Source organism: Natator depressus, chromosome 15, assembly GCF_965152275.1.
Source record: "Natator depressus isolate rNatDep1 chromosome 15, rNatDep2.hap1, whole genome shotgun sequence".
Classification (NCBI taxonomy): Eukaryota; Metazoa; Chordata; order Testudines; family Cheloniidae; genus Natator; species Natator depressus.
Window position 1 is genome coordinate 12739566 of NC_134248.1, and position 15629 is coordinate 12755194.

The 15629-nt window shown below is 48.7% G+C and overlaps 1 protein-coding gene across 1 annotated transcript in view; it reads right to left on the reverse strand.

Annotated features, from left to right (window-relative positions):
- GGT5 (gamma-glutamyltransferase 5) overlaps positions 1-15629 on the reverse strand; it is a 51007-nt gene that overhangs the window by 14528 nt on the left and 20850 nt on the right. Inside the window, exons 2-3 of the mRNA XM_074973208.1 lie at positions 6676-6806; positions 2928-3017 (exon numbers count right to left, since the gene is read on the reverse strand). Coding sequence (XP_074829309.1) covers positions 2928-3017; positions 6676-6806 — 221 coding nt within the window. The remainder of the gene's footprint in view (positions 1-2927; positions 3018-6675; positions 6807-15629) is intronic.

The following is a 15629-nucleotide window of genomic DNA, read 5'->3' on the forward strand; positions in this document are numbered from 1 at the left end:
TTGCCTGGATGTCACTGAAAGCAGAATCTGAGGACAAGGAAGTTTGCACCACCACAGGGGGCCTGATTTGGCCTGTAAAACTTTTGCTCCTGGTAACAATGCAGGACAAGAAAAATCCTGTTCTCAGATCTCTGGCTGAGTTTGGTGGGAAATCAGTCAGAAAGACAACCTCTCTTTCCTTGCAAGCTTTGCAGTCTGATACGGTGTCGCTGAGACACAAACATGCCCCCACCATGCCATTTTTGCTGTCATTTTTCAGAGTGGAACTGCACATTGAGCCACAGACAAGGACAAGAACAATGAAGTACAGAGCTGTCAGCTTTGACTGACAAATAATGAGTCTTGCTTTGGAGCCTGATCCTACAGGCGTTTACAACAGCCTGCAGCCCTATATTGACGTAAAAGTTTAACCAGTTAACTGATGAGCTTGATGCTTACCGGTTTCTATTAACAATTAAACTCCACTGGGGTCCCAGCTGTTGGCTCCGCGCCTGGGGCTCTGTTACTGCCTGCACCCGGTGTTCATCTAAGCATGCTCAGTACATCGGCTGAAGCCACTGCCCTTCACCCTGCCCTTATTACCCGTAAGATTCTGTGGACTGCTTTTGACAGGGGTTAAAAAGTGGCAAAGGGGGGCGAATCGGAGCAGGAGGGTGGCCAGGGTCTGAGCAGGGGGTGGAAATTTACTGGTCAGGGGAGTCAAGCAGCTGGAGGCAGCATTAGGAGAGGGGCTAAATGGCAAAATCAGGGGAGGGGGTAGGAGGCAGAGTTAAACCCAGGGTGAGGCGCTGGCAGAGGGTGTCGGAGGGCAAAACCCAACACAGGCAGGGGCAGAGGGGGTAGCAGTTAGCCCAGTGGGACTGAGACACTAGTGCTTGGCAAAATAGTTGGTTGTGGGGCGAGAGGCTTTTTTATTTGAGCAAAGTGGCTTTTTTGTATGGTCACACGAACTGAGCATGCTCAGTAACATCTGCTGAAGCCACTGCCCTTCACCCTGCCCTTATTGGCCATAAAAATCTGCTGACTACTATTTACAGGGGTTAAAAAGGGGCAAAGGGGGCGACTCGGAGCAGGGGGATGGCCAGGGTCTGAGCAGGGGGTGGAAACTGACTGGTCAGGAGGGTCAAGCAGCTGGAGGCAGAATTAAGAGAGGGGCTAAAGGGCAAAATCAGGGCTGGGGAGGGAGAAGCAGGAGTTAAGCCCAGGAGTGAGGCACTGGCAGAGGGTGTCAGAGGGCAAAACCCAGCACAGGCAAGGGCAGAGGGGGTAGCAGTTACCCCAGTGGGATTAAGACACCAGTGTTTGCAAGGGGCTTTTTTATTTCCCCCTCTCACACAGACAACACCTCTCAGCATGGGCTTACCAGGGCTGGGTTCTTAAAGGCACAGGCACAAGGCTGGGTTCTTAAAGGCACAGGCATCCCAACGCCTAGTCAATGCAGCTCCTCTTTGTCTGATCTAACCTACTGAGGCTATGTCTATGCTACAAAGTTCAAAGTGCTGCCGTGGGTGCTAGTGCTCCTGGTAATCCACTGCAACGAGGGGATTAGCTCCGACCGCTGGGAGCCAAGCCTGTCCACTAATTTTATATGTATCCCATACATCAGTGGTTCCCAAACTTTAACAGCCTGTGAACGCCTTTCACTAAATTGTGAAATCTTACGAACCCCCCTCCTAAAAATGAATATTTCCAGGGATTTAAGTTTATATTTCCTCCGCACTCTGCAATCCGTGGGGCTCCTGCTGCTGGACCCCGTTGACTGCCCTGGTCAATTGAGCTACTCTGAGCTCAGGCTGCAGGTCCTGCTGACCGCCGGGGCTCAGCTGCCAGCCCCAGCTGCCTGGCCCCGCTCTTCCTGGGGCTTGGGTTGCCAGTTCCGCGTGGAGCGCTGGGTTTCAGGCTGCTGGCTCCCCCGCTGATGGGGGCAGGGCTTGGGCTGCCAGCCCCAACTGCCCTGCCCTGCTCTCCCTGGGGCTTCGGCTGTCTGCCCTGCAACCGGGTCCCATCTGCTGCCTCCAAAGCCCCGGGTCCTCTGGCTGCCATGAGTGAAATTTTTCTGGCAAACCACGGTTTGGGAACCACTGCCATACATAAACGTATACATAATGTTTACACCTTTTTTTCTAAACCCATTAACCTGCCTGGCCCTCCTCACTGTCTGCCATCTCAACAGAATCATAGAGCTTGCATGACTCTGCACTATTGTCATGAGCGTTTGCACCCAAAGGTGCCTGCTTCTTTACCATTTGCAGATCAGCAAACATACATGTGGGGTGTGACATTATACTCTACATGCTTTATGAAAATATGCTTATGATATGGATATGACATAGCTAAAATATACTTTAGGCAAGATGGCTAATGTGGGGTAGCTTCATCACACTGCAGTGTTACAGGTAACACATCCCTATAGTTCGCAGTTTCGTACACATGTATGTGTGTGTGAAAATGTTATCTGTAGGACCGTGCTACCTGCAGCAACGACAGGTCCTACTTTGCTAAAAAAGGTATTTCAAGCAGTCTCATATGTAAAACCAACCTGATAGCTTTCTTGAACAGTGTAACAAGCCTACAAGTGGTAGATATGGTATATCTTGCCTTTAGTAAGGCTTTTGATACTGTCTCCCATGACCTTCTCATAAACAAACTATGGAAATGAAACCTAGATGGAGCTAAAATAAGATGGGCACAACGAGTGGGGTTACCAGGGATCAGTTCTGGATATGTTTCTATTCAAAATCTTAATGACTGAGATAATGGCATACAGAGTACACTTATAAAGTTTGTGAAAATTTAAGGTCTAGAAAACATGACCTATGAGGGAAGACTGAAACATGATAACAGTTTTCAAGTATGTACAAATAAAGTAGCATCTTTTTACTGCACCAAGCTGTCTGAAAGGAAAACAGTCCAATTCCAGTCCTTACCTACTTGGAGAGAGCCTGTACATTGATCTAACAAGTCTTGTTTGATATTTTCTGGAGCTGTTTCACGAGCGTTAATCACCACAACCTCTCCTGGAAATAAGAAGGGAAAACACATAATAATCTCTTCCCAGTGTCTGGTACGTTTCATTCATCACAGTTAGAGGAGCAGAAGGCAAAGTGCTGGAGTTTATGCTTTTTTGTGGAAACCAGTGAGGGTTGGAGTCCCACTGGATCATGCACTGTGGAGTCCATGAAGTCCATCACCAAACAGGCCAAGCTCTCATGTTATGTTTATGAACTCTGCAGCAGGGCACTTTCCTTCTGCAGAGTTTACGTCTTCCTAACATTTTAAGAACAGTACATCTCATACTGCTGGTCCCTTTGACTCTTTGTTTGATCTGAAAGCGAGATCATGATCCAGGATAGACAGATGGGTTAATTCTGGCTCTATTGATCTTAAAAACTGCTGTGGCCCTTTTATGGTACTTCAGTGGTGCAAAGAGGCACACAGTTGGCTTAACCAGTTAACCAGGAATTCTCATCTCTACATCGCTCCTGCACCTGCTGCAGGGGGCCTGGTTGCAAACTGCAGTCAAGTGGCCATTCATTGGCGTATTGCAGAGGTGGGCAAATTATGTCCTGGAGTGTCCTGCCGGCCCTTGAGCTCCCGGCTGGAGAGGCTAGCCCCTGGCCCCTCCCCTGCTGTCCTCCCTCCCCTGCAGTCTCAGCTTGCCGTGCCACCAGCCGGGCAGCGTGGCGGAGTGGCTGGCTCCGGCTGGGCGGTGCGGTTGCCAGTCCTGGTGCTCTGAGCCGCATGGTAAGGGGGCGGGGAGCGGGGGGGTTTGATAAAGGGCACGGGGTCCCAGGGGGCAGTCAGGGGACAGGGAGCAGGAGGCAGCTGGATAGGCGTGGGAGTCCCGGGGGGCCTGTCAGGGGTCCGGGGTGTGGATAGGGGTCGGGGCAGTCAGGGGACGGGGAGCAGGGGGAGTTTGATGGGGGTGGTGTTCCAGGGGGGCGGTTAGGGGCAGGGAGTCCTGGGAGGGGGCGGTCAGGGAATCAAGGAGCAGAGGGGGTTGGATGGGTTGGGGATTCTGAGGGGGGCAGTCAGGGGGTGGGAAGTGGGAGGGGGCAGATAGGGGGTGAGGGCCAGGCTGTTTGGGAAGGCACAGCCTTCCCTACCCAGCCCTCCATACAGTTTCGGAACCCCCATGTGACCCTCAGGCCAAAAAGTTTGCCCATTCCTGGCGTATTGGAACAAGCATGGAACCTTCTCCATCAGACTCCACGGCACCTTTCCTCACAGGAGGGCACTAGACTCTGAGAAGGATGCATTTCAAAGGTTCACTGGACTATAAAAGAGGGGGGCAAAGAACCCCAACTTATCTTTCACTTTGAAAGACAAAGGACCTGAGCACCTTGGACTTTTTGGAAGATCCTGACCAAGGGGTCAGTCAGCTGTCTTGTTGGGAGGAAGCATAAGAAGCTCACCTTGAAACAAGACTGTAGCTTGGTTAAATCTTAGTCCTTAGAAAGCATTTTTCACTTTTATTTGCTTATAACCATTTCTGATTTTATCCCTTACACCTGAGCTCACTTAAAATCCTCTCTTTTCATTAATAAACTTATTTTCCATCTAAACCAATCCGGTGCTGTGTTTGAATTGAAGTAATCGTGAACTCTAGTTAAAGCAACAGACTGCTGAGGTTTTGTCTCTTTAAGGGAGCAAATGACTGTATTACTTCCCTAAATGTACCAACAGAGGGCTGGACTTTTCAGGGCAGACAGTTTGGGGGAAATTCGGGAGCAGGGGTGGCTTGGCTAATAGTAACCAGGGCTGCTGGAGAACAGGGAGTGGCTGTGGTATAAAAAGCAGGCTGCTGGAGTTGCTGAACCAGGGTGGCTTTTATCACATGGATACTCAGTGCAGGCTTGTATGCTGGCTGGGAGCACCCAGACAGGAAGCTACAGCAGCAGAGCATTTTAAGGCACTCAGAGTTATACAACAAATGGTAACACAACCTCATACTGGTGTGGGCTGCACCCCAAAATGTGACAACCATGCCCTCTCTTATTCTCCTCTGTCCATACAAGTCCCTGAAACCATCCAATACTCCATATTCATCTGCCGCTATCAGAAAGACACTCCATTTTCCCAGTGCAACCCGGAGAGCAACACAACCTTAGACATGCAGCACCACAGACATGCTTACAGACTGGCTATTGATAATCCTTGTACCTGAGGCAGGCTAAGAGGCAGGGCATGTGTGCAGCTTATATTATTATGCAACAATAGACCACACTACTGTAATTCATATCTGCAACAGAGAGTGCTTAAGTCCCTTTCATGTGGTAACGAATGGGATTCTCCCACCAGTAAAGGGGGAAAAAAGTGAGGTGAAACAGTAGACTTTAGGAGGGTGTTGGAACCACAAATGAATGTTGCATTTTGGGATGGCAGCTGGAGTACTGTCTATACCATATCAGTAAGTGTGTGCCCACGCAGCCACTGCCAGTACACTGGCAGAGGGTTACGATGTTCTGAACAGGAGAATAACTATGTCAGCAACAGTGGAGTTTGGTTGGTAGGAGACAACACACCAGGCTGTGCTGAGGGAAAGGAAAGTTTTGCCAGCACAGCTTTCTAATGTAGGTCAGTCCTGCATATTTCCAGACTTTGTTAATTAGCTGGTTTGTTTGCTTTAAACTACAGTATTATTCTTACTGCTAATGTCTATAGGCTACGTTGGCTGGGATAAGCTCAGGCACTGTAAATACACTAAAGCAGGAACATAACAAAACTTTGAGTTCTAAAAGCCAAACAAACAGACAAGTCTTATGTCAGGGCCTGAAAGTGGCTAGACTTGAGCATAGCTAGATTGCCAAAGGGAGTAAATTGCAAAATTAGAAGGCCTGAGTCTCCGCAAAAAGAAAAGGAGTACTTGTGGCACCTTAGAGATGAACAAATATATTTGAGCATAAGCTTTCGTGAGCTACAGCTCACTTCATCATAAATTTGTTCATCTCTAAGGTGCCACAAGTACTCCTTTTCTTTTTGCGAATATAGACTAACGCGGCTGCTACTCTGAAATCTGAGTCTCCACAGTCTGTCTCTTTGTGGAGTCCCTAACACCCACACAAAGTACTGTTCTGATCTGGCAGCCTTTTGCCCAGGCATATGGTAAAGGACACAAGATGCAAACTTGCCACGAAGCATTTGGTCCAAGGTCTCACCAGACATGGAGAGTCACATCCATCCCTCAGCACAGTCACAGCAGGGATGAATATGGCCCAGAGTATTTACACTTAGATTCTCATAACAAATGCTTCCCTTCTGATCTCATCTGCATTGGCTGAGCATAAGGTGAGCACCAGCCCTTCAGTTAACTGGGATTGAGGCCATTCTGGGTTTGCTCTAATGCCTGCCTAAAGTTCAGACATGGTTGAGTTTTTCACCTTAACTCCAACATTCCCTCACCTCCACGAGATTGCTTTTTGAATTACTGCGATACCCTACTCACACTGTTGTGAGTAAATGGATGTCTGTTTACAGCCATCGCTCTACGGGAACGGATAGGTAGGTCTGGGAATACAATACCATTCTAACCAGGGAGTGCAGCTTTCATTGAAAAATGCTTCGCCTGAACTTCCAGGACATTGGCTTGTGCAAGGCCACTGAATGAGCATGCTGGTGAATAGACTCTAAACGCTATGGGAGAATTACCTGAGAAGGGACAGGCCCTTACCATACCTGTGGTTGCATTATAGATGGTAAAGATGACACCTCCTCCCAGACCCATACTCTGGGGGTTCAAAACTGACGTGCAGACCAGAGCAGCAATAGCAGCATCCACAGCTGAACCTTTACGTTGTAGGATGTCCCTGTATGAGAAAGGAAGAGAAAATATTGTGAAAGGCCAGGCAGCACAGAACTGAGCTGGCTCATGGAAGATCCTTCCTGCTTGTAATGCAAATGATATTCAGGTGGTAAGTTGGGAGAAGTAAATAGTTACGTGGACTGAAGCAGCTGGGGTGATTTCACAAAACTGGGGGAAATGAGTTACAGTAGGTGGGAAAGGAAACTGGACAGAGAAGAGAGAACCTCTGAAAAAAGAGGTACAATTCTGTGTGAGGATCTAAAATCTGCACAAGGAAATGACACAGCTAGGCCATGCCTACCAGCCAGAAGACTTATTTAGGCTGAGCTGAAGGATGAAAATAGAGAACAATCATCGGAAATTTCTATGGCTTTTTAAGCCACAGCAACAAGGCAGATCAGGAAATGATCATACAGAGAGGAGGAAAGCTACTGAAAACCAGAAGCCCCCCCAGGAGAGCACAGCACACTCTATAATGCAGAGACGAAGTCTTCACAAATGTCTTAAGTAACGTAAGTGATTTGTGGCTAGTTCAACTGCACTACTTTCCAGCTTCTACGACAATTAGACAAGGCACCATTTGGTCATTGTGGGGGGGAAGGGAGAAATATGAGTTACAGGTGGATGGGAAACAAGCCCCTGGATCTGAACACCAACTCTGTGGAAATTCAGGGCCGGATTCTTTGCTCATTAACAGCAGTGTAACCCCACTGGTTTAAGTGAAGCTACTCCAGACTTACACCAGAGTGAACGAGCTCAGTCAGGGCACTGGATCCCAATCTAGGCTTCATTTCAAGCTCCTTCCAGTATGCAATCCTCACTATGGAGTGGTGACCTGTGCCTCCAAAGCAATGGCTGGATCCACAGCTCTGTTCCATATCGCACTGAGCTTGGAGGAAGCTCAAATCCCCACTCACTGCAGGCCAGGCATGTCCATACCTCTATTTATAATATATTCTGGGGCCCTCTGACCATCTTCCCAACACTAATGAATTTAGCCTCACAACACTCCTGGCACACACGGACGTATTCTTCCAACTATACAGATAGGGGAACTGACGCACAGAGAGGGATTCTGGGACCTGCCCAAGATCACACATAGAGTTTCTAGCAGAGCCAGGAACAAAATCTAGATCTCCAGTCCGGTGCCCTACCTACAAAGCCACCCCTCTTGTAGCATGAGTTTAACCCCTTATATAATGAATGATGTCGCTGCTGAATGATTATGAAAGTACCTTGCTCCCCTCAGATGAAAGGAGCTTTAGAAGTGTAGCTCAGTGGGCCAGCTTACCTCTATTATATTCACTGCTTTGCATTATATTCTGCTTTATTATATTCAGCAGTAATGCAAGGAACCTACAGGCTTGTATCCTGTAAGACACTGGCTTCAGCAGTTAGCATGAGGCCTACGAACTTAGGTAACACATATGTTCTGGGGAACTGGAAGTAGAGTGTAGGGGGGAATTCTGTCCATAATGTTATCAGCTCACCACAGAACATGAACTGAAACTGGCTTCTGGATGGAATATGTGACTGCAAGAGTGCCCTGGCAACAAATTGACGTATATGATAATGGGGTGAAATCATAAATACACTAACTTATAGAAGGATACCTTAACACAGGTAAGGAGATGAAATGCAAATAAGGAAGAGGGGAGAAACGCCTACTGAATATGCATTAGAGATGCGTAATGTCAGCATAACATATTATAAAAGTGGCATCCCAGCCTGGGGGCAGTAGGGAGAGGTAGCCCTTGGGAGGGGCCAGAATGATGGCCACTGGTGAAGATGAAGAAGGTGACGGTGATGAGGAAGATAATGGCTAACATTTCAGGTTGTTCTGCAAGGGATGGTATGAGTATGGATGTTCAGATGTACTTTCTGTATTATCTCTATCTACCTTACTGAGTTAGAGTGTGTGTGACTTTGCTAAATGTATTAATAAATTATTTATTTGTAAATATAAAAGAGTTCCTGTAGTGTGAGTGTTGCACCTGTGCACATCGGGGATCCCAACTATATAATTTTAATAATACTTGGCCTGATCTTGGGACAAGAACCTGTCAACCCTCAAAGTGATACAGTAACTGGGAATTTTTATTCATAATCTATAGATCAGGCTACAGGAGTGAAACATTAATTACAGGAGGGCAACAAAAATGATTAGGGGTCTGGAACACATGACTTATGAGGAGAGGCTGAGGGAACTGGAATTGTTTAGTCTGCGGAAGAGAAGAATGAGGGGGGATTTGATAGCTGCTTTCAACTACCTGAAAGGGGGTTCCAAAGAGGATGGACCTAGACTGTTCTCAGTGGTAGAAGAGGACAGGACAAGGAGTAATGGTCTCAAGTTGCAGTGGGGGAGGTTTAGGTTGCATATTAGGAAAAACTTTTTCACCAAGAGGGTGGTGAAACACTGGAATGTGTTACCTAGGGAGGTGGTAGAATCTCCTTCCTTAGAAGTTTTTAAGGTCAGGCTTGACAAAGCCCTGGCTGGGATGATTTAATTGGGGATTGGTCCTGCTTTGAGCAGGGGGTTGGACTAGATGACCTCCTGAGGTCCCTTCCAACCCTGATATTCTATGATTCTATGATTATTAAGATCACGTATTTGCATGGAGGCTAAGCAACAGGAACTACCCTTCTTACAACCGCACCCTCGTACAACTCCAGATTAACCTCAATTGACTCTCTTAGTGGCAGATTCAACCACCCCAGTTTTCAGGACTGTTAATCCTAAATGTTCAAAAGGCATGAATCAGGCCCCCCAAAATCATGAGATACTATTGAAAACCCTCATGATATTTAAGCCTAACACATGTGGATGCCATTTATTTCCCTTCCGGTTTTAGTGTCTTTAGGGTGCACTTAGGTTCTGTTTTCAAGCTTTTCTCTGCAACTGGGAGGGCTAGAAACTTCTTTTTTAAAACGAAAGCTGCTATTCTCATCTAACCACACGCCTCCAGAAGTTGGGGCTTTAAGAAACACACCTCATACCACGACAGTCGGCAACAGTGAGGTTTGTTTTCAACCACTCCTCTGCTGGCCAGACAGGGACGCCAAGCAAAGAAGTTGTTAACTCCACTCCCTGCCCAAGACCAAAGCATGTCACCTCACAACACACTTCAGACAGTATCTGTTGGCTCAGTAATCTGAAGTTGTTCAAGTAGATGCAGACCTGTATTCCGCATAGGTGTGTGCACACCCAGCGTGCCGGTGCCAGAGACTTTGGCCTACCAGTGCCCATAGAGGGGCAGTGCTTGCGCCTCAGGGCTGCGGCCCCTCTCCTGGCTATATGAGGCGGTGTTGACCCTGCTCAGTCCCTTCTCACCGACCGTGGCTGGAGTTGAAGATCTGTCTGTGATTGTAGTCTTATAACCTTGCATTTACTCTAAGCCTAGTTTAGTGTACATAAGTAATTAGTCAGTAGTTAGATAGCATTAGTAGATAGTGTTCCCCCCTTGATGCCCTCACCAGGCTTTAAACACGGTCCTTCGTGTGGAGAGGCGATCCCCAACAACGACCCCCTCCGCCCCACGCTGTGTGTTTTGTCTCAGCGAGCCCCATCTTAAGAGTACTGTTTGATCTGTAAATTGTTTAAAAAGCGGACTCAGGTGGCACGGGACCTTTGCCTGAAGCAACACCTGCTTCAACAGGCCATGCGGCCTGATCGGTACTAAGGTCCTCCTCGGCCAAAGATTGCCCTCAGGCTTGAAAAGTGCTGCCGTCTCTCATTCCGGGGCAGGCACCTCACCGAAGGGACAGAGGAGCCATTCTCCATTATCGACATCAAGGAAGATGTCTCATAAGACCAATCAGGACCATTCCAGGTTGCGGGGCAACTCCTCTGCTTCCCCCAGGAAAAGTACAGACTGGCACATGGCTGGTTCTGGAACATGGGATGGCACGGGTTCCTCTGACCCTTCCCTGGTACCGAGTGGAAAGAGCAGAAACCCTGTGCCATTGACTCCGGTTCCAGCCTCTGGGCATCCATTGAGTCTGGTACTGACGAGGGAGATGCCGGGACCGGTATCATTGACAACCCAGGCAGCTGCAGACCTTCTCTGCCTTTCGGTCCCTAACTTACCATTGGTCCAGGACTCTCCCAGGGCTGTGCCACTTATGGTCCCTCTGATGGAGCAAGCCACTGAATCTATGTGTTTGTCAGCACCGCATCCAGACTCTTCCCTTGCCATGGTGGGGATGGAGCTGGCACCGGAATCAGTGAGGGGGACCACGGCACCAGGACCCTCTTTGGCCCCGCTGCATTTGACTCCGCAAGTGCTCCCATATCAGCTCTCACAACCCTCAACATTGACACATTCAGGCACTCTGGTACTGATGTTTGTGTGGAGACCAACACTGCCTATGGCATCAGCACAGAATCACAGAATCGTAGGACTGGAAGGATCATCTAGTCCAGGCAGGGAGAATGCTAGGTTGATTGCGACACCTGAAGCCAATTGGGGCTGGCTGAAACTAGTTAAAAGCCTCCCAGTTAGTCAGGTGGGTGTGCATGTCAGGAGCTGTGGGAGGAAGCTGCGCTGTTGGAGAGGCTGAGTAGTACACACCATATCAGGCACAAGAAAGGAGGCCCTGAGGTAAGGGTGAAGTGGAGCTTGAGGAAGTGAGGGCTGCTGTGGGGAAGTAGCCCAGGGAATTGTACATGTCACGTTCCTAAAAGGTCAGCTACCATAGCTGATACTATTAGGGTCCCTGGGCTGGAGCCCGGAGTAGAGGGTGGGCCCAGGCTCCCCCCCACCTTTGCCCCCTGATTAATCACTGAGACTGGGAGACAACAGAGAATGTGCAAGGAAGGATAATTTCTCCTCACCTCCCTTGCTGGCTTATGATGAAAATGGCTCAGTAGACTGTGACCCTTATCTCTAGATAAAGAAGGGTTATGTGGAGGGTCACAGTGAGCCTCTGAGGCTAGCGAAATCCGCCAGGAAACGCGGGACCCATGGAGGCAAGGACAGAGCTTTGTCACAGTACTTGAAATTTATGACACACTCATTACCATGCTTGACACCACATTGCGTTTGCTTGACCATCTGGGACTCATTTTAAACACTGCAAAGTCAACCTTGGCTCCCACACAACAAATCAAGTTCACTGGGTTCCTGTTAGATTCCATGAGGTCGAGGGCATTCCTACCGATGACCACTTCCAAGCAACTCAGCAGCTGTGCCTCAGTCTGCAGTCTCAGCCATCCATGACAGTCCACGTGTGTCTAAGCCTGTTGGAGCTACACGTCTGCTTGCATGCAGGTGGCCCAGTTCACCAGGCTGCACTTTTGCCCTCTTCAGATGTGGCTCAGGATGGCTTATCTTCCTGCCCTGCCTTCTCTGGGCAGGCTGGTTCCCCCCTTCCTCCATCAGTCCTGGATTCCTTGCGCTGGTCGGAGTCCCTCCACAATGAAGTGCTAAGGAGTCCCCTTCGCTCAGCCCTCTCTGACAAAGTCAGTGGTTATCTAAGCTTCCCTTCTGGATTTGGGGGGCTCAGCTGAACTCATTAAGGGTGTAGGGCTTGTGGTCGGTACAGAAAACCTCCTTCCATATCAATGTGTCGGAACTTCAGGCCATCCACAATGTATGCCATGCCTTCTGGGACTGCATCAGACACTCAGTGGTTCACATACTGAGGGAAAATACCACCGCAATGTACTATGTGAACAAGCAAGTTCCAGGTTACTCTGTCTGGAGGCGATCAACCTGTGGCAGTTTTGCATCGAGGAAGACATCACTCCAGTAGCAATCCATTTCCTGGGGGTGCAAAATCGTCTTGCAGACCATCTCAGCAGGGTTGTCTTCACAACATGGGGCATCTCCATGATCAACCTGTTTGTGACAAGGGAAAACAGCAAGTGTTATATGTTCTGCTCCTGGGAGGTCTGCAGGCCAGGCTCCATCTCTGATGCCTTCCACTGCAGTTGGCAGTTAGCTCTTCTGTATGCCTTTCCACCTATTCCATAGTTCATCAATGCGGATGGGGCCAAGCTCATCTCATTGCTCTAGTGTTGCCGAGATAGTGCTGGTTCCCAGAGCTCCTTGCTCTGTCAGTTCAGCCTCCCATACCATTTCCTCTCCATCCTGATCTGCTCACTCAGGTTTACGGCCACACAATCCATCCTGCGCTCAGCTCCTTGAACCTTACAGTGCAGTGGCTACATGTCTGAATGAAGAGGAGGAGCAGTGCTTGGCGGCTGTCCAACATGTCCTATTCAACAGTAGGAAGTCCTTCACTAGAACAGCCTACTTAGTGAGCTGGAATAAATTCTTGGTGTGGTCCTTGACCCGTGTGACCCAAATGACAGGGGCTTCCATTAGGACATCTTAGAGTACCTGCTACATCTTCAGAAATTTGGCTTTGTGCTCAGTTCCCCGAGGGTGCATTTGGCAGCAATATCTGCATTCCATCCCCCAATTTAAGGGAAGTCAGTTTTTTCCACTGCTATAGTGATGAGATTTCTGAAGGGGCTTCTCCGCTTACATCATCTAGTCCAAGAACCAGTGTGGGACCTAAACATGGTCCTGGCAGCTCTGATGGGCCCTCCGTTTGAGCCCCTTGAGGCCTGCCCACTGCCCCTCCTGTCTCAGAAAACCACATTCCTGATAACCATCACTTCAGCAAGGGTGTGTGTGAGTTGCAGGCCTTAATGGCTGAGCTGCTTTACTTTGTCCTTGGGGAGCTGAACGTAACACTGCGATCACAGTGGGCTGCTGGAACAATTTTTATAGTGGGGGTGTGTAGCCAGACAGACAGCCCCCCCCCCCAAGACCAGCATTGCTGGGAACACACGGAACAGGGCACTTAACATGAATTCCAGCACAGCCTTTGAAGCTGTGAGAAGCACAGGTGTGCTGCTACAATGTGCCTCTGGGAACGTATACAACAATTGGGCTCACAGCAGGCAGAGGCGCTGTGACAGACATGGCTCTTAGCCCCTACTAAAACAGCATGATGCACACACACCAACATCCTAGGTGGGAAAATATTTACCCTGATAAAAGAAGTGTCCAGTAGTCGAAACTTATTGTTTCTCCCTTGCAAGTGTGAACTACTCTTGCGAGAGCTGGCGTCACCCCGACAGACCAGCCCCAATTTAGCATAGAAAGGAGAAAGAGAATAAAGGAGTACAGAGGTATAAGTAGGGGACCTACAGCACCATGATTTTTGAGTGCTTTTCACTATCTATCTGCTGGTCAGATAAGTGACAGCCTCCCAAGGCTTCTGCAGCTAAGAGGGTCCCTAAGCCTTGTCCCTTATTCGTCTTTCCGCGGAATTGAGTGACCGATCCTGGCTTGGCACCGCTGGAATCGAGAGATGCAAGGAGGGTAAGAAGCACCCACACCTGATCTCCTATCTTTAGTGTACACATATTTTGAAATAGAGCTCTATACTTTGTTTTCTCTCTTTGGGATTGTAGCTTCAGTTTTGTAACTTGTTTGTGTGTGTAACATCTCTACACTTAAATAAGTAGGCACTAGCAATTTTGTAACCACATGATTAGAATCTAGTTTAATAAATTTTGGTAACCATTTATGCATAAGCCTGACTTGTTTCTCTGGTTTACTGTGAAGCAGCCAACACAATTAAAGAACCTCAGCCGTTTTGGCTGTAAAGCCTGGCCATTAGGTGAGAGTACTAAGAGCCTAGCGTTGAGTTGTGCCGCCTCCACGGGGCAAACTCTTGGGGCACCTGTCAGTCAATCCTGACTGCCCGCTGCGAAGGAGCTCTGAGCTCTAGCAGTTAAAGTCACGGGTGTGGAGAGGCTCTTAGTGCTGCCATTGGGGCACCTGTCAGTCAGTGTTGACTGCCCGCTGCGAAGGAGCTCTGAGCTCTAGCAGTTAAAGTCACGGGTGGTTAGGACCTTGGGGCATCCGTCAGCCTAGCCCGGGCTGCCCGCCGCGAAGGGACAGTGCGTCCTAGCGGTTAAAGTCACGGATGGTATAAACGGGCATAGCTGGCACCTCACCAAACATCCCTGGCCATCGGCTAACAGATTTGGCGTCACGAACAGGATTGTGATATAGGCTGCACTACAGTAACACAATGAAACCAGTCATGATAAACACCACAGAATTCCCTGAGCTAGAGAAAAGTTTGACCCAAGAGGGATGGGGAAATCCTCTGTGGAGCAAAGAACTGCTGGAGAAATATTGGGGAAAACCAGCAGAGATCTGGCAGCATTTCTGTAACTGGAGAACTGCCTGCAAGATGAAGAAGGGGATGACAATGATCCATCCACCTCTTCAAAAACAAAAAAGGGAGGTAAAAAGGGAAAAGGGAATAAAGCTCCAACACACTTTACCAAAATTACCACCCGCCAATATACTCCCATGGAGTTAAAAACAATCCAGGGAGATTTTGCTAAAAAGCCTGAGGAAGGTATAATAGAGTGGCTGGTCCGCCTCTGGGACCCTGGGGGTGGATATATACGCCTGACAGCCCAAGAAACTGAGCGCCTTAACTTAGGTGCAGGAATATTCCTGGAACACTCAGAGGGGAACACCCATAAAACACTTTGGTCTCTGGCTTGTCGATGGGCAAGAGGAATTTACCCAGCAGACCGAGATGAACCCACAGTAATGCACTGGACCAACATAGATGAGATAAAAGCAGCTCTATTAACTGTGGCTGTCATTAGCATGCTTGGCCAAAACCCTCAAGAGTTAAACTATGAAAGTCCATGGGAGGGTCAGGTAAATGTAGATGATCTCAGACCCCTGCTTAAGGGAGCTCCGAGTAACCATAGGGCTATGGCACTGTCCCTTAGAACAGAAGCTGCAGCACATAACAGTACCTTTCGGGCACTGCTAAACCT